Source organism: Centrocercus urophasianus, unplaced genomic scaffold (assembly GCF_019232065.1).
Source record: "Centrocercus urophasianus isolate 14NV4802_14NV808 unplaced genomic scaffold, USGS_Curo_1.0 seq_26, whole genome shotgun sequence".
Lineage (NCBI taxonomy): Eukaryota > Metazoa > Chordata > Aves > Galliformes > Phasianidae > Centrocercus > Centrocercus urophasianus.
The window spans coordinates 11128688-11147622 of NW_024884822.1; the positions used below are offsets into that span (position 1 = coordinate 11128688).

The 18935-nt window shown below is 48.2% G+C and overlaps 1 protein-coding gene across 1 annotated transcript; it reads left to right on the top strand.

Moving 5' to 3' along the window:
- The first annotated feature begins 214 nt into the window (after positions 1 to 214).
- CSF1R (colony stimulating factor 1 receptor) lies at positions 215 to 18361 on the top strand. Its single transcript, XM_042826584.1, has 21 exons — positions 215 to 432; positions 4856 to 5095; positions 5875 to 6159; positions 6708 to 6844; positions 7600 to 7759; positions 8265 to 8454; positions 9335 to 9450; positions 9719 to 9839; positions 10048 to 10229; positions 10756 to 10868; positions 12472 to 12598; positions 13081 to 13185; positions 13467 to 13577; positions 13838 to 14000; positions 14216 to 14319; positions 14465 to 14580; positions 15277 to 15399; positions 15517 to 15628; positions 15870 to 15969; positions 16605 to 16710; positions 16993 to 18361. Exons 1-21 carry the CDS (start codon positions 366 to 368, stop codon positions 17122 to 17124), a joined length of 2910 nt encoding a protein of 969 aa, XP_042682518.1. The 5' UTR covers positions 215 to 365; the 3' UTR covers positions 17125 to 18361.
- Positions 18362 to 18935: the final 574 nt, after the last annotated feature.

The window sequence follows — 18935 nt, forward strand, 5'->3', positions numbered from 1 at the left end:
AAGGGTTGTCCCTAACTTCTGTGCGCTGGTTTAGGGCTAGGCTTCCTCTGCAAGGCAGGGCCTGGAGCAGGTGATGGCGCCGTGGTGGTGGGCACTGAGCTATGCCACTTTGGCTGAGCAGGTTCGTCACTGGTGATGTTGCAAATGATTTTCTGCTTTTTTTTTTCTTTTTTTTTTTTTCTTCCCCTCCCATTTCAAAAACAAACACACAGACGCACACACACAAAAAAAGGAATTTCTTCACTTGTGGTCAACTCAGAAAGGAGAAGCTCCTGCTGACGGAGTGCTGGGGATGGTGCTGTGAGGAGAGGCGCCGCTGCTCACACGGATTCCTCAGACGCATCCTTGCTCTGCGTGGGGACACCATGGGTCCTGGGGATGTGGGTCCTGGCCTGCTGCTGCTGCTGCTGACCACACCTGCAGTCTGGCACGGTAGGTCCAACAGCATCCCATAGCCCTTTGGGGCCGCCATGTCTTTCTGGGGCAGCTTTGGGATGCGGTGAGGGCTTCTTGTGAGTGCTCCATGGCTGAGGTGGGATGATGGCTGCAGGTGGGCTGAGGAAAGGGTTTGGGCTAATAGCTGCTTAGCTCCTGGTTGCTTCTACCAAAAGCCTATGTTAGGGCGGGGAGGTCCCAGCCTCTGGAAGCTGTAGCTCTGCATGCAGGCTCAAGGAGCATCAGTGTGACAGAGAGCAGGCAAGGAAACGCATCTGCTTCACAGCAAGGCCTTTTAAAGCTGGCTGCTGCGCCAGAGAGAAGACAGTGAGAGAGAAAGAGCGTGCTGCTAGTCTGTGACGCTGGAGTCCAGCAGTGTTGACAGCTTGCTCTTGGCTCCCTGCGGCACTGCCAAGGTATGGCTAAGTGGTATGGAGAGGTGTAAGTGCAGGAAGAAGAGCACTGGCAGTGGAGAGATGGAGAAAGGAAAACTTGCCCTGTTTTGAGTCTTGGAGAGGATTAGGAGGAAGACGAGGCTGAGCAGAAAATGTGCTCTGAGGGAACTCTGAAATACCCCTCTGTCCAAACTGGATGAGAGCCTGTGCTTGGTGTGCAGGTGGGAGAGTCAGGAATGTCAGCTACATGGGCACCTTCTGTTGAACGCTGTGCTGAATTAAAGATGTCTGGAGTTGCTGTTCTCTGGTGTGCTGGCCCATGTAAAAGGGCTGTAGAGCTGGGTGTTATGGAAACAGACAACCAGAAAGGGAAGGTGGATGTGACTGGTTTTTGAGGCTACAGAGATGGCCAAGAGGCGATAACCCATCAACCTCAAGAAAGACTCACTAAACCTGTTCTGAGGTTTGCAGCCAAACACACAAAACTGTGGCTCTTCCTTTGTTTTTCTCTTGAGTTTGTTCCCCTCACTGTGAGATTCAGGTGGGAAAGTGGGCAGTGGCCTGGGGAGAAAGTATTTCAGATGAGAACAGACAAGCAGCGTATCCCTCTGTGAGTTCATGTTTTCAGCCCTGGAAAGCCCTTGTATCCCTCTAGCTGTTAACTGCATGGTGTTTCACATCAGGTTGTGATCAACTCAGGCTGTGCAAGTTTTTTCTTGGTCTGCTGCTCTGGAAGATGGTTTTTGAAGGCTGCAGACTTATGTCACAAATCTGGTTCAGGGAGTCTGGCCCACATTACTTGAGTGTTTCTTCCTTCAGACTCTTTCTCTTTCAGTTCCGGATGTAGAGGCAGTTAATTTATTACATGTGGGTTTTTTGCTTGTTTGATTTTTATTTTGCTTTTAGGTAATAGGGACTGAGTACTTCTGATGTACGTTGGTGAAAGATCATAATATCCGTCAGCATGTCTCCAAAGGTTCCTTGAGGTACTGGGCATAGCAGGTCACCAGCTGTGACACTCTCATCAGGCACTGCCTGCCGTGCTAGGGTGTTAGACACATCTGTCAGAATGCAATGGCTTTTGGCCATCTACAGCATGCAATGACTGTTCAAAACAATAGCTTTCAAGCTGGAGCCCGACTTCCTTCTCCTGCCTTTTGAATCACAAGTGTATCTTCCGAGTATGTCCAAGGCTGATGTGGTGCAACAACTGTGATCAGGGTTCTTGCTGGGGATAGGTCATGGGCTTAAATTCCAGTTTTAGGTCAAGTAGAGGGAGAAGGTGAAAGCTGAGCAGCTTATATCTGTCTTCTTGGCCATGTAGAGATCTTCCTGTGGTTTCTTTTGCTTTCTTGCTGTGGATAAATCTAAACCTCCGAAGAAGCCCTGGGCAGAGAGGTGTGTTGAGCATCCCCCTGTCCAGATACTCTAATTAACCCCAGGGGAGGTGTCCTCAGAGGTGAAGCTCTATCCTCCTCTTTCCTATCACAGAGGGGAGAGCAAGGGGAGCTCTGGCCTAGCATAGGGCCCTTCCCAGGTCCTCAGACTCTCAAAAGCAGGTCCTGATAACAGGTCTCTGTGGTGGGATTCCTCAGCCTCTAGGTCCTTCACTCCACCTTCCTCATCCTTTCCAAAGCCTCAGCAGAGCAATGCGATGTTTTGGGTAGGGTAGGAGAGGCGAGGATGGAGCCCACAGCTGTAACTGGAGGTCATGGTTACACAACCTGTGGTAAAACCTTTGGCCAGCAGTTACTGACAGTGCTGCGGAAGCTGCTGAGGAGCAGTAGAGACATCCTTGGGCTTCGTGCAAGATTGCACAGCGGTCAGCAGGGAGCAAGCCTTCCCCCAGTAGCCTTGCTTCCCCATTCTGGGAAAGGACACATTGATGTGACTTGTTCTCCATCGCACACAAAGGAGCAGATGCTCTGGTGGCCTTCACCTGGCAGTGTCCTGCACTGAACATCGTTGTCCCATCCATTCTCACTCCACTTGTGTGGTTGTTTGTGCCATTCACTGCACAGTGTAATGACAGCAAGGACGCTGCATGACCAACTCTCCATGCTGCCCTCCTGCTGTGGTCTCTCCAGGGACCAGTTACAGTGTGGTCTTTCCCTGAGCCAGTCTGAAGGCAACTCTGAGCTGCAGAGATTGGCTCCACCACCACACTGTGCTGAAGGCTGGGATGCAAATAGGAGAGACACAAGTGTCCAGTGACAGTAAAAGCAGCAGGAATGTATCAAGCCTGGTGGAAAACAAAGCTTAGCAAAGAGGGAGGAATGCTGTACTTTAGGTAAGTGGAAAATGTGGCTTTGTGAAGGATTCTGGGATGTTTTATTTTTCCACTTTGGAGATAAATGAGACTTTTCCTGTTTCCATAGAAAGATAAAAGCATTGCACAAAAAAAAAGAGAGGGAAAAAAGTAGTCAAATATTCCATATTCCATGTCTTCTGTTTATTCCTGCTGGGCCAGCAAATTTGATACAGGATTTGTTTGGGTTTCCTCTGGGCCACTGCTCCATCATCACACAGCAGCAAAACTCTCCAGGGCTGAGCCCCATGCGACCGACCCTTCCTTGTGTGGAGGAAAGCATCAGCTCAAGACAGCTTAAGTGATGCTCTTTGAGTTCTGGTGGATGGGCTCTGGCACTGAAGTCCTGAGCTCAGTTGACAGGACACGCATTCATGCCTTGGACATCATCTTCATCACCAAGGAAAAGCTGTAAGCATGGGTGTGTGATGATAGATGTGTACATTTCTAGCTGTGTTACAGGGAGGGTGTCCAAGACAGCATCAGAGAGTGGTTGTGTCTGTAAGCAGCCATCCCTTGCTCTCTTCCTACAAGTTTGGACAGTGAAGGGCCTGCAGTGCCTCCTCTACCAAGAGCAGCAAACTGATAAACTGGGCAGCTCTCTTTGCACTTGCTATTATTTGAACCCTGGTGTATATCCCTTTAAGATGTGAGGATGGGTTAGCAACTGCAAAGGAAAGCAGAAGTGGGAGAATAGCCCTGGAAAGGGGCCGGAGGGGGGTGAGCAGCCCCCTGAGCACAGATAGCCATTTGCAATGTGTTTCCTGTCCTCCCCGAAGGGCTGCTGTGGGGGTGGCTGTACTGCTTCTTCCCCAGCTCAGTGGCACTGATTCATTTCTCACTTCCCCCACCCTAAATATAGGAGGTGATTCAAAGAACTCGCTGATGTGGCAAAATGGGGGTGGGGGGGGGGGGGGAATATTTCCCTGTGCCACAAGTGGCTGCAGTGGGACCCTGGTTCCCCTTTGTTTGGCCAGTGGAGAAGCCATCTTCAAGGCAGTGATAGCATCAGTGATGGCATTGGTTGCAATGCCAGTGTCAGCACAGCCTGGCATGCACTGTGCTTGAGTGCAGCCACAGGCCTGCGTGAGGAGTTGGCTTTCCTGTCCCTCAGTTTCCCACCACCAAATTGAATTATAATGCTGACTCAGTATATGGTGTTTTGATGGTAACTGGAAAGAAAATGCATTGTTTGACTTCATGATAAGTCATAAGTAGGTGTACTTCAAAATCTACTGCCAAGCAACCAAAACAATGTGTGTGCTGACTCCTGCTCTGCAGCTTTCCAAGCCTGTTCCAGCTCATTGTAGCACCAATGCAACAGACAGCCCCAGCCACAGAGCTTAACTTTACCAACTGATGTTATGGGCTAATCGTGTTCATATCATAGCTCTAGCTCTGCCACAAAAGGAAAGCAGCTACAAAAAACAGACAGAACCCAACAGGAACAATTTCTAGGCCAGCATTTGGCGTAATCTGCTCCAGATGGTTGCTATTCCCCTTTCAATACTCTGAATGTTCAGTTGTGAGGTTTTCTTCCTTTCCCTGAAGTCCATTCCTTAGAGTACAGGCCCATGCTCTGGTAGGATGCAGAATGATCCAGTCTGCCAAAATGCCAGTCTGCATCCCAAGCCTAGCCTCAACACTGTGAACTCCAGCAGAGCATCCTAAAAAGGATCATTTTTTTTCATCCTCACTCTTTCTCTTTCCTTTGCAGGCTCAGCATCCCCTGTGATCAGCCCTGATATCTCTGCTCTGGTTGTCAACGTGGGTGATCCAGTCCTCCTGCACTGCTCAGGAGAGTCAGAAGTTAAATGGTACCCTGAAAAGTTTGCCAACCATACAAGCAGCGTACTCAGTATTCCTAGGACCACTCACAGAGACACAGGCACCTATAGGTGTGCTTATGTCAACAGCAGCGACAAGGGTGTTGCATCTGTGCATCTGTACGTGCGAGGTAACCATTCTTCATTCCTCCCGTGCATGCTGGCAGAACGGCCTCTTTTCAGGGAGCACAGCCTTTAGACAGTTCCTCTCTATAATCCATGGTTGTGTTAGAGCTTGGAGAGCAGTGCAGGCTCCTAGTGGGAGCAGTTGCTCACCCATAACTATATAAACCCACATATTATGTGGCCTGTGGCTGAAGCGGTAGCATCTGTATCTCGTGTACACGTGTGGATGACCTGGACCTCTTCCTCCTTTTACCTTGGCTTCCCTTAAAAAGCAGTGATGAAAGCCTGTTTGGTGTTGTAATGCACAGTGAGATTTGGAACTCGGGGAACTGTTTTGTGGCTACTACCCTCAATGAGGAGGGATCACAGGAATCGTCCTCACAATGTGAGCCAAAGCTCCAGTATGCCATGGTGTCTCTGCCATTTGTGTTCACCCCTTCCTTTGTACAGAGATTCTGTCCTGGATAGGGAAGCTGGAGGTCTAACAAATAAAAATAACACTGTTATGAAAAGTTGAATTAGGGCTAAGCATACTTGTCAGTTTCTCTTGCCTGCATATACAGCTGTGGGTTGCTTGCTCTGCTCTCCTCAAATGCCTTAGTGGAGCTGGGCTTGTCATGTGAGTTTTTAGAGGCTGAGTCAGGCAGGCACTAAGCCAGGTTGCCCCAACACTGAACTCCCACTGGGCAGCAGAGCTGGATACTCGCCTTTGCTGGAACATCTCTCTCAGCTCAGTGCCTGCTTTTCTGATCCTGTTCTCTGGTTTACTTCATCTCCTCCACAGATCCCAGTAATGTGTGGTACGTCCCATATTTCCGGATCTCTGTGACCAAAGGTGGAAATGCTGAGTTCCCCTGCTTCATCACTGCTCCCGAGTATGGATCCAGCGTGGCTCTGATAAGGAATGATGGCTCTAAGCTCTCACCTGGAGCCAACTACTCTTTCAGTGCTGAGAAGGGAATAACGCTTTATCATGTGGAACACGAGCAGAAGGGCCAATACCAGTGCCAAACAGTGGTAAATGGAAAAATAGAGAAGTCATCAAGAATAAGACTGATTGTGGTTGAAGGTAAAGGATTGGGATTGTTGCTGTCCACAGGGGGACAGCAGTAGCTAAGTTGGTCACGGATCATTAAGGACAAGTTCTTAGCCAGCAGCTGGAAAGACTTTCTGAACCTGCAGTTGTTAGGAGGTATTTAGAGGAGGTAAAATTCCACTGGCTTTTGGAAACTTGTCTCCTTTAGATGTGTCTCTGTGGGATCTGCAGTATTCAGCTTATCATAGGTACTGTGTACATATGTTCAGCATATGATAGGTACAATCAGAGTTTGTCTCTGATGTTCTAAAAGACTTTGGGCCCTGATGGTCAGGATGAAACTGGCAGAAGGATTCCTTACCTGTAAACCACAGTGATGGCTGCTGCGCTCTTCCTGACTCGTATTGCTTCCTGTAGATGGGTACAAAAAGTGGGAGAATCTCAAGGACAGGAGAAGGGCATGGGTAAAGGGACTGTAGAGGATGGAAAGGAGGAGGTGTCCAGGCCTTAGAGAAGTTCCAAAGTGCATGGTGCCAGTGAGCCAGCTGGTGGTGCATCTTTTTCTGTTTGTCTTTGTGTAGGACAAGAGAAGCCCGTGCAGGTAATGGTGGACCCTGCAGACCACGTGCGAATTGTGGGTGAATCTTTTGAAGTCACTTGTGTAGTAACTGCTCCTTCCCATAAGTATGACATCAAATGGGTAACAGCAACAAACAGTGTAAGTTAAAGTTTTTTGCAGCTTCAAGGGGTTCTGGGACTTTTCTAGAAATGAGGAGGCATAGGGTGACAAGAATGCCTAGACTCGAGACTTTTCTGCAGAAAAGCCTTGATCTGCTTGCCCAAAGTAACTATTCAAACAAGCCATACAAATCCAAAAATCCCTTCTTCGGGTGATACAGTGTTAAGAAACAGCTGCCCATTCTCAGGATATTGCTGTGGAGCTGAAAAATACATTGCTTCACCAAAGCTCACTGAGCAGGAGCCAAGGTACCAATTAAGGTGACATCTCTCCACCCTTCTCTGCCAAGGCTTATGAAGCAAAAAGTGAAAGTTCAGAACAAACAGCTTCCCAGAGAAGAAATATGGGTGAAGAAAGGGAATGCACCTCAACATTTCAAAATCTGTTGTAGTGATTCTTAACTGCTGAAGGCTTAGAGAAGATTTGCTAGCAGTCCTTATGTCCTCTGCATTCAGGAAGGAGTTGGGGGAAAAAAATATATATACATATATAATATCTATATGATATGTTTAAAACTCAACATGTAAGGACAACTGGCAGCCAGAAGGCCAACAATAGGTGTGACCCTAACTGCCTGGAATACTTTAATATGCCTCTTGGCTTCCATCTAGAAGACTTTCAGTGGTGGGGTACAGTTGCACAGAACAGAGGGTAGCAAGTACCTTTATTATAAATATAATTCAGTTCCATTCTCTGAGCTTCCAAACAAATGACTGGTGTTTCCTCCCTGACAGGTTAAGAGTAATGGAAAGCCTGACATAAGTGATGGGAACTACATCATCAATGACACCCTGTCAATTCCAGCAGTGACCATGGAAGACAGTGGGAAATACACTTGCGTAGCTAACAATTCAGCAGGATTCAAGAATGCCTCCACAATGCTGCGGGTGGTGGGTAGGTACTTTCCCAGCAGACCAGAAAAGCGTGGGCTGAAGCATGCCTACCCTTGAGTATTTCTTGCTTCTGCCCCAAAGCAGGGAAATTTCTCTGCACCTTGTAGGCTTAGGTTTGCTGGTGACCCAAACCCACTGCACACTCAGTGCATAGCTCAGAAAAGGGGCTTGTTCTGAAAGATTTCTGGGTGAGAAGCCAAGAGTTCAGCTAAGGGAGCTTGTCTTTATATAGATCACAAGATATAGTTTTAGCCTCATTATTTGTTAGGATAGCATATAAAACCTCTTACACAGGTAGAGCTCAAGCCATCATGACAAGGAAACAACTTCTTAAAAGTATTTCTCTGTCAACACGAGGCATGCAGTCTGTGTAATGCCTCGTTCCCTCCTGCAGTCTCACAGCTGAGGCTGTTCTTTCCACTAACGGTCTGTTTACAAAGCTGGTGTAAGCTTGTTTCAGGTCTCTGTGGACATGCCTGCTGATGGTCATGCTCTCCATCCTGCAGAAAGAGGGTATGTGATCCTGACCCCAGTGCAAGCCATGAACCAAGAAGTTGCTGAAGGAGACAGTTTGCAACTCCAGGTCCATATTGAAGCATATCCAAAACTTCTCCACTGGCACTGGGAGCACATGAATTCACTGAAGAACCCTGGGAGCAACAAACTCAAAAGCGAAATGGTCCCTAAAAACAACTGGTATGTGTTCTCTCTCTTCTGTGCTGGCCGTGGCCTGTTTCAAAAAATGTTTTCAGTCTAAGACTTGTAGATCCCATGCCGCTGGCTGATAAAGAAGTCTGATTTTAAAGAGGGGAACTGTTTTGCCTTTCTGACTTCTATTTCCAACATTACTAGCAAACCACAGCAAGAAGGGCTGATAGATCAAGGAGGACACCACCCCTGACTAACTTGGCAGTTTTCTCTTTAAATACTTTGTAGAAGTCACTAGTAAGTTTTGCAGTCTTTTTCAAGTTGGCACTCTTCCACAAGAAGAATTAGGAGGGATGGGGACACAACACAAACAGATGGATTCCCTTAGTGCTCCTCAGACCTGTTCCATGCTCCACGGACTGTAGAATATATATACCAAGAGGTACTATATGTCCCATGTCAGGAGAAGACAGACATTGTTATGAGGATATGACCCCATGCACAGGAGGACATAGTCATGCTCTTTCTAAGCCTGCAGCCAAACTGTGGAGTTTGGGCAATTCCCTTTTCATTTTCTTGGGATAACTCATTCCCTCAGATGCAGGAAGATCAGTGTCTCCTGGCTCTTCCAGCACAATGATTTAGATGTTAAACTCTTTCCTGAGAATCCACCCAGCCACAGCCTTTCAGTAATACTGCACTTGGTGGCACAGTGTCTCTCCTTCAGCAAAGACCCTTCCAGCTGCCCAGTAGCATCAGCCGCTTCCTGCTTCCCCAGAGAAGCAAGGGTTACAGCACTAAGCTGGAAAGTGTTCATCCAGTCCAGGGCACAGGAAACAGCTTCATCTCGCTGAGCAAAGGCTGTATGAATGCCTGAGTTTCGTCAGCACAGCTTTCTTCATGGTGTTTATTCTCTCTGTGGGAGCAGGTATAACAACACGCTCTTCCTGGATCATCTGGAGGAAGAAGAGAGAGGTCTCTATACATTTTATGCTCTCAACAGTGAGGCCAACTCATCACTTACTTTCAGTGTATCTGTGAAAGGTAAGTGCTTAGCACTGCTCCATCCTAAAGGCTGCTTGCCCAGGGGCTGCTGCCCAACAGGCAGGGTGCAGGGCTTGTGGACAAGGGCACTTCCAGCCCAGTGCCCACAGGATGCAGATGTGCTGCTCCTGGGACCCAGCTCTATTCTCTGTATAACACAGGGGTTCCTGAAGTTCTGTTGTTCCATAGATGGAGAATAAATCAGGTCACCAGGAATGCACTCTTCCTCTGGTCATAGCTCTTGATCCTTCTCTGCTTTCCCCAACAGCTCCTCCAAGGATTTGCAATGTCAGGGTATCAGCTAGTGACTCCAGTGAGCTGCTCTGCACAGCCACCGGCTACCCTGCCCCACGCATTGAGTGGTACCAGTGCCCCACTCACTCTGACAGGTGAGAACTACCTAGGACTGGGCACCTCTAACTCTGAAGAGTGCACTTGTGATGTTAGTGCTTGCTGAGCAGCACAGTGTGGGCTTTCCTACAGGCCATTTAGCATAATTCCCAGTGTCTCCTCTCTTGCCCGATACAAGCACCAACTCACTGTGAGCAACTGCACTGCAGAGAAACATTCATTCTGTACTACTTTGCATCCCTACAGATATGAGGATTATGAGCTGCTTCTGAATGACTCCAGTCCCCGTGTGGTGAATACACTGCCCTTCCAAGAGGTGGAGGTGGAGAGCACCTTCCCGTTCCAGGATCTAGGGACCAATTTCACCTTCTGCTGTGTGGCTGTTAACAGCAAGGGGAGCACCTCTGACATTCTTCACTCAGTCTTCAGTAAGATACCAACTTGCAGCTTGGTGGAACGGGGGGAATTTGGCTTTTGGTGCCTGTCTGTCTATATGGACTTCCCATGGTCCTTCAAAAAAGGTGAAATAGATTCCATAGGCCCTCTATCACCACAGAATCTGGGAGGCTTTGGTGCTTGCTACTTCTACAAGCCATGTGGGAACTGCTGGCTGGGGAGAGCCTGATGTCAAAGGCTGAGCTGTGCAATAAGCCCCTTGTAACTGCAGGACCTAGGTACAGTGCTCAGCACAGCCAGCTGGTTGATGCTCAGCCTCAGAAGCTGCATCTTTTGCTGGGTTTGTTCTTGCTGTTCTTGGTCTGTCTACATACAGCCTGACCAGCTCCTGCTCTGCACCTGGTGCTGTGAAAATTGGAGTGCAGCAGCTCTTTTAAGTTTCTTTAAGGCCACTGCTGGGTTGCACTGTATACAGGGGAAGCCTGAATGGACAGCTAGGCAAAATACCCAGGGGTTGAAAGAGGAGTATTTACTTACCCCCATTTATTTCTCCTCCAGAGAGTGTCATGGCTCCCCCAAACCAGATCTTCAGTCCCATTCTCACCACCTGCATGTGCACATCGGTTTTGCTGCTCCTGCTGCTCCTCTTCCTCCTCTACAAGTACAACCAGGTCAGCCTCCCTGTTGCACAGCAAGGGCTGCAAGGCCTGTCCAGCCTCAGAGGCCACACTGCCTCAGTAGCAGCCAAAGGCAAAGCCCATATACCAAAACCAAAATGTGTGTTAGCACCTCTCCCACATGGTTCCTCAGACTCATAGCCCAGAGATCAGTACAGACAGTGCCTTGTGCCAGACAGTGGTGCTTATTCTGTGCTTCAGTTGCAGCTGGTTTTGCTCTGCTCACTCTCAGTATAAAGACTTAATTAACTAGAAAAAAAAAAAAGTGGTTTGCAATCTGCATCTAAATGTTTCTCCATCCTGCTTTACAAAAAAGCTGCCTTAATGAGGAAGCAGGTTGGTATCAGAAGATGTTTGTCTCCAGGAAGGCTAGCTCACTATTTTTATACAAGAACTTGCCTGTTTTCTCTGTGAGATTTATCTTCGGCGTTGAATTTCTTCTCATAACTGCACCAATCAATTGCCACTTCTGCTTCATGGGTGGGTGCAAATCTCCTGGTTTTCAGTTCTCCATTTGGCACTTTGCCTTTGACAGCCCACCAAGGCTGCAGATTTTGCAGAGTTCTAGTGCTGATTGTCACAAGATCCAGCAGAACCTCTCACAAACAGGCAGCCCCAGTTTCTCAGGCAGAGCTGTCTTTGGGGTGTGCAGCCCTGAAGAACAGCTCTTAGGAAGGCCTTGCAAGCCCGAGAGAAACAGAACATGTGTGTAAATAATACAGGCTTCTTGAGCCATGGCTGTTTGTTGCAGTGCTAGATGAATTATGGAGCAGAAAGCAACAATGCTCACACTTAGGGTGCACCCCTCTCTGCAGTTATCTGCTGGAAGTGGTGAGGAGAAAGAAGTGCTTCAGCGCCCGCCTCCCAGTAGCTGGGTGCACATCATGGTTCACTGTGGCTGTGGTCACTCCACCCGCACTTGGCTTTGCCTGCATTGAGACCACTGTTGCCATTCAGGCACGCATCTCCTTGTGTGAGCAAAGGCTGCTCACAGTTTTTTTTTCAGTGCTGAGCTCCTCGCTGTTTTTTTGCCTCCAGTTGGGTCCCCAGACCTCACAACATCCATGACAACATTCAGCACAAGCTGCTTCCAGCAGGGGCTGGCACTGTTTCACTCTATCCTCATCTGGTTACTTCTGCCATAAGATTTGTAGAAAAAAGAAGAAATTCTTAGTTTGGTTTCTCCTTTTTTAATTTTTTCCTGGAAGGGAAGCAAGGCTGGGCCAGCTCCACTGTTCTGCTGCGCTCAGCTGCCCAGAGTACTGAGGAAGGAGGCACAGTGTGGACAACTCCCTCTGGCACCATCTGGGCACTGCTTAGCCACACTCCAGTGGGACATGGTGCCAGCTTTGCTGTGCCAAGTCATAGCTACAGTGACAGGGACAAGAAGGCTTCCCTCTGTCATGGGTGAGGACTGGGAGGGGCTTTGTTTGGACCAGACTGTCCAAACTGAACATCTCGTTCAAAGCACGATATACTTGGTGGAGTTAAACCCAAGTCTTCTCAGAGTGACTGCAGGGTGAGAATCAGAGCACTTGCTGAGGAGGGTAACTCAGGGCTCAAGCAGCAATGACTAACTGGAGTCTCTTCCCTGCAGAAACCTAAGTACCAGGTGCGGTGGAAGATCATTGAGGCCTGTGAAGGGAATAACTACATCTTTATCGATCCCACTCAGCTGCCATACAATGAGAAATGGGAGTTTCCCAGGAATAACCTCCAGTTTGGTAAGAAACCTTCCCTGCTGCTTTCCTGGTGGCATGAAGCTTGCCACAGAGCTAAAATACTCCAAAGAACAAAATCAGAGCAAATAGGCAGCATCCAAAGCTGAATCCGGACATGGCAGCAACATCCTCAGCCAGGCTTTGCTGCCCTCTTCTACACAGGGTGCTAAACACTGGAGTGCAACCTCCCTCCAGCCCTCTTTTGTTGTAAAGAAGATTGAGAGGATCATGTTCCTCCTCAAGCATCTGGGGTCATCCCTAAACATGTATGCCTTGTGAGCACGTTTGGTCTTGGCCTCTTTCATAACGTCTTTGCCCACAGCAGAGCTCCCCATAGATGCTCACCACTTTCTGGCTAAGAGTTACTCATTTGCCATCTTGTCTGAGCTCAGCAGGAATCCCCACCCTGTGTGCAGGACAATTGCTCAATGTCTTTTTAGAAAGCATCTTTTCAGTACTTTTTTTTTTTTTCTTTCCCCCTGCAGGAAAGACTCTTGGAGCTGGAGCTTTTGGAAAAGTGGTAGAAGCCACTGCTTTTGGACTGGGAAAAGAAGATTCAGTCCTCAAAGTGGCTGTGAAGATGCTGAAATGTAAGCCTGGGCTGACCTGCAAAGGTTGAAATCCCCAAGTTCCTTTGGGCTGAAAGTAGTGTGTGTCCATCAGACTAGGTGTTAAGATGTTCCTGCCATAAGTGCTAGGTGCTGGACTTGTGCTGGTGCAATTATTTGTGGACATGTGGCCAGAGGCACAGCCAGAGGCAGTAGATTCCTCTCTGCTTGTCTCCTCTTGTTCCATCTGTCTATCCCCTTGTCATCCCCATCATCTCTTCGTTGTCCTTTCCTGACTCCTTCATATTATCCTCATCTCGCAGCAACAGCAGACACGGATGAGCAGGAGGCTCTCATGTCTGAGCTGAAGATCATGAGCCATTTGGGACACCATGAGAACATTGTTAACCTGCTGGGAGCGTGTACCTATGGAGGTAGGAACCAATAAACCTGCTTCCCCCAGCAGAATCCTCTCGTGGCCTGCTTCTCTAAGGCTGTTATTGGAGAGATTTGATGATTCAGGTGGTTTTCTTTCTGATCCTATGAGTTTGCAAGGATCTGTGGGCTGGCTATGTGCTGAGTGGGTTCTGCTGCTCCTTCTTCTTCCCTACCCCAGCAATTTCCAGGGACTGGTTTCCTTTGATAGGTCACACTGAAGTCACTTCTTAACAACCTCCTTGTGCCTTTCTCCCAGGTCCAATTCTTGTCATCACTGAGTACTGTCGCTATGGAGATCTGCTGAATTTCCTGCGGAAGAAGGCTGAATACATAATTATCCAGGACTCAGCTCTGGACACCTCTTTGGACAGCACTGCTGATTACAAAAACATTGACCTGGAGAAGAAATACATCCGCAGGTGAGAGCAGGACTGTGGTGGCCACAGGGCTGAGCAATGAAGGGTGTGCTGGGGAGAGATTGTTGCCAAGGATCAGAGACTTGCAGATGGGTGCAGAAGTAGACATGGATGTGGTTTCTGCACTCAGTGGACATGGAGGAGGGCAGAAGGCACTCAAGAAGGCTTCCCAAGAAGGCTGCTGACAGCCTGCTTCTCTTTGTTGCTCTCTGACTCAGTGACAGTGGCTTTGCGAGCCAGGGTTTGGAAACTTATGTTGAAATGAGGCCCATATCATCATCATCATCATCTTCAGCATCATCAGATTCTGCGCAATCCAGGGGTGAGTTAAAGATTCCTCTTTGTATTTACATCATTTCTTCAGTGACCACCTGGTCTGGCTTAGTTCTAGGGAACGAGGGGATACAACACGGCTTGCACTGCTTACCATCTTTACAGCAACCCTAAAGCTTCTGTTTGAATTTCAGGGAAAAGCTCAGAGGAAGATGAAAGCAGAGAGGACCTCCGGCCCCTTAACCTCTCTGACCTGCTTCAGTTCTCCAGCCAGGTGGCACAGGGCATGGCATTCCTCGCATCAAAGAATGTGAGTGCCTAAGAGGACCTCTGCACCCTAGTAGGTAGCACCAGTCCACCAGCAGCAGCCAGCTGTCCTGTCTGTTCAAGGCTTGGGAGGTTTTCAGATGAGATGATCAAACTGAACTGTGCTTCTAGAAATGGGCCTCTTTCCACCTTCTGGGTTCACACGTGCTGGGCTTCATTGCCCAGTGTTTGCTATGGAGCTTGGGGTTCAGACAGGCCATTGCAGCAGGACAGAGTTATAGGGGCACCCAGGGCTGTGCATCATGCTAGTCTGCCTCAGTATTTTCTGCCCAGCTTTTTCATGAGGTCAGGAATCTTGATGCAGAGCTTTCTCGTGCTGGCAGCTTCCTGCTGCCCCAGGGATAAGGAACTGAAAGTGGCTGTTGAGCTGCCTCAGTGGCAGAGGGCAATTGTATAATGGCTTCCCATGGGACACTGTGAGCAGCCCCTGCTCCTAAACTTTGCTCCCACGGGGAAGTTGAAGGCTCATCACTAATACAACTGATAATGCCACAATGTTTTAGCACTGCAATTGGAGCAGTTGAAAGGAGAGAGCCTATACTCCCTATGCATGACAGTGCCTTTTCCAAGAGCTTTTCAAGCAGCACCTGTTCTCCTTGCTCCTGTTGGATTTGCTATGGTGACATTCTGAGGCTGTAGGGACATCAGTGGGGTCTCAGTTACGCTCTCTTCTCCCCAGTGTATCCACCGTGACTTAGCAGCCAGGAATGTGCTCGTGTCAGATGGACGGGTAGCCAAGATCTGTGACTTTGGCCTGGCCCGTGACATCATGAATGACTCAAACTACGTTGTAAAAGGCAATGTAAGTAATTGGAGTGGGGACTGGAGAAGGTACAAGGGTGAGGTGCAGCCAGAGCATGGGCAGGGTGCAGCATAAGCTGCCTGCTTGTCCCAGGCTGCAAGTTCTCTCCTCTTCCAGGCCCGCCTGCCCGTGAAGTGGATGGCCCCAGAGAGCATCTTTGACTGTATTTATACAGTGCAGAGTGATGTGTGGTCTTACGGCATTCTTCTCTGGGAGATCTTCTCCCTTGGTAAGGAAGAAGAAAGCTTGCAATCCTCTCTTGTTTTCCATGGCTTATCAACTTTAATGTCTGCAGAAAAGTTTGTAAGAAAGGAGGGAGGTTGGAAAAATCTAGTCTATATCAGGGCTATAAAACACAGTATTTCCCGAGGGACCATTAGCAGTATTGGGTCCTGGAAGATTTACTTTAACTCAGAGTTCTGAGTGGCATTGGCTCCAAACTGCCTCTGATCTGAGTGTTCCTGTCACAGGTAAAAGTCCCTATCCTGGCATGGCGGTGAACAGCAAGTTCTACAGCATGGTGAAGCGGGGCTATCAGATGGCCAGGCCTGACTTTGCTCCCTTGGAAATGTGAGTGGTGCACTGAGGTGTGCAACAGGTGGAAGGGGGACTGGAGCTGCTTTGTATGGAGTGGGTGGTGAAGATGGTGTAGGTATATGTCAGGAATAGGTCTGTGGGCTGCTCCCAGGGAAGCTCTGTATTAGGCACGTGAGGTTTAGGGTTTTTCCATGCCCACACAGGAAAGCAGGAACCAGAGCAGTCGACTATGATGCTCTGCCCAGTATCCACTGCTTCCAGTCAGGAAGGTGGGAGAGCTCATGCTATCTGTATGTTCCTAAAGATGGCAGTCTTGGTTTTCTCCTTTCAGCTAAAGGAACTCTATGAGTGTGAGAAGACAAGCCTGAGGAACTTACAGGAAAGGAATGAGTTTAAGCTGGAGTACCAAGCATAAAGCCCCTTGCAGATAGATGTGGGGACACAAGATGTTTGCTCTACCTGTTCCTGTGCTCTCATTTCCCTGGGGACAGCGTGCTTACCTGAACCAGGAGTATCATAGATGAGAAAAGAGGAGGGGGCTGCTCAGGACTGCGTGCACCAATACAAAGTGAATCACTCTGCTGTGCTGCCGCAAAGAACTAAGGGTGCAGACTCCCCAGCAGCTTTGCAGAAGTACAGCACAGCTCAGTCCCTCTTTGGCTTTGCAGGTATGGCATCATGCAGGCGTGCTGGAGCCTGGAGCCCACACAGAGACCTACGTTTGACCAGATCTGCTGCTTTATTCAGAAAGAACTGGATTTGCAAAAGGAACAGGTAAGAACCTTTGGGGAGGAGAAAGCACATCTTCTCCCCTCCTTTCTTCCTATATCAGCATAGCTTCTGGCCAGCTTTCCTGGTGCCATTCCCTAACTTAACTGAGCTGCTTCCATCAGTTATCTGTAAAAGTGGAGAGAGGTATCCAGATGGTGAAAGGTAACAAAAGCAGGCTGGATGAAGAAATACAGTTACTTAGCAGCAACCTCCATGGGCAGCAACACAAGTGCAAATGAGAGCAGTCTGAAACATGCCTCTTTTTTTTTCCTTCCTGTTTTCAAGGACTACACAAACCTCCCTTCAACTGCTGAGGAAGACAGTGGCTGTGATACCTCTGGCTGCTGTGAGGAGTCCTGTGAACAAGAGGAGAGTGGGCAGCCCCTTCTCAAAGGCAACAACTATCAGTTCTGTTAGCTGGTGCCATTGCCCTGGGGTGCACCTTTAGGATCTTTATCCTTCTCTCTCTGCAGAGTGCATGATTCTGCATGGATGCCTTCAGCTTTGGCTCTCCTCTCTGTGCTTTCTGAAGTATGAGAGTATGAACATCACTGACTCCCTCGCTGAAAGGACAGTGCTAGAGTGACTCAAAACCAACACTCACCATGGGGGCCCTGAAAGCCTTATCTCCACCTCTACAGGGTGCAGAGGCCCCATCCCCTGCCCCCAGCACCCCTGAAGGGGACTGTGAGGTGACTTGGGTTGTTTTTTAAATACTACTTGCAGCCATGTAGGATATTTCCAGAAGTCACTCACATGCCTGAACCTTGTTTTCGCAGTACCTCTTAAAATGAGCCCTTGAAGTGGGAACTGCCTCCCTTCCCACAGCAGACCTCTGCCTTGGGGGTCCTGCTCTCTTCCCTTTCCCAGACTGCCTTTGGATGTTGCAGAATGAGTGGTTAGATGTAGATAAATCTCCACTAAGCATTGAAGATGCATTAACCTCTAGTTTTCCTCATGCAATCTACCTCTCTGCAGCTAGTGCTTCTGCAGGGATCGGTGGGTGAAGTGTAACAAGGAGCCAATCCCAGGGCTCTGTGAACCTGCACATGCCTCAACAACAGGAGAGGGCAGTTATTTCTCAGGCAAAACAAAAGAGGTGAGAAGTGCTCTTCACATGAGCGCTGACCACAATCCCAATCGAAGCAAGAATGGCAGCTTAAACTGACCTGGAAGTTTTCGACATAACACATCTTACAAAAACTTTTGCATTATTAAACATGTAGCAATTCACTGCCGCCTTCTTGATTACAGACATGCTCTTGTACATATTTTCTTGGATGTATTTTGATAATACAGCTGAAATAATTATTTTTTTCCTATAAGCTAGGGCATAATGCCCTTACAGTTTTATCCTCATCTCATTTTTGTTCAGGGTTACTAATGCCCCATCCACATGGTCCTGTGTAGCTATCAGAAGTAGCTAATAACTCTTCTTAGCTTCACCTGACTTGGGTGGTAAAGGATCAGCATTACAGGCACTGAAATGGCTTAGGAAAACTGCAGCAAGACAGACCTGCTGTGTGACACCTAGCCTTCTTCAGACCATTATGTTGGGGGCCACTTCTGATTGTATTAAACCTGTTTTTATGCTAACACCAAGTGATTCATTTCTCCTCACTAATAAAAAGCTAATGTTATTTCCATCTGTCAACAGTATGAAGAATAAAGTGTTAAACAAAGTAAGTCTTCCCCAGGGCTTTAAGGGCTGTTCTTAGGGTGAGTGGCTCAGAGCCCTGCCCTCTCGTACCCTGCAGCTCTGCTCCAGTTCATCACACACAGTTCTCATCGTCATCAGTTCTTAAAACCACTATCTCGTGTAATAAGGGAGGAAATAAGAAAAGCACATTAAAAGCAAGGCCTTTACTCTGAATGGCCTCTCTGTAGCTCATAATAAAAATGAAGTCACTGTCACCTGCTGCAGAAAGTCATCAGGGAACTGCAGAATGAGCGCAGGCTGACCAGGGGAGCTGGCCATCCTATTCTCAAAGACCTGCCATTAACAAACCTTGTTAATTCCATCTGAACTCTGCTGAGCCTGGAGGTGAAAGAATGGATTTAGATCATTTTTACAAACTGCAAATGTATCCTGAGAGATGTTCCAAGCTATCTGGGTCAGAGAAACACTGATAGTACTGAGAAGCCTCTTTGTGTATACATATATGTATATATATACACACACACACCCTGAAAACCCTAGGAGTTACACAAGGGCCTGAACAATTTCT

What these genes read in the sequence shown, in the direction of transcription:
- CSF1R (XM_042826584.1), top strand. Translation starts at nt 366, where the DNA reads ATGGGTCCTGGGGATGTGGGTCCTGGCCTGCTGCTGCTGCTGCTGACC. An exon ending in TCCTCTACAAGTACAACCAG is followed by an intron (nt 10,869 to 12,471) that starts GTCAGCCTCCCT and finishes TCTTCCCTGCAG; the next exon opens with AAACCTAAGTACCAGGTGCG. An exon ending in CATTCCTCGCATCAAAGAAT is followed by an intron (nt 14,581 to 15,276) that starts GTGAGTGCCTAA and finishes TCTTCTCCCCAG; the next exon opens with TGTATCCACCGTGACTTAGC.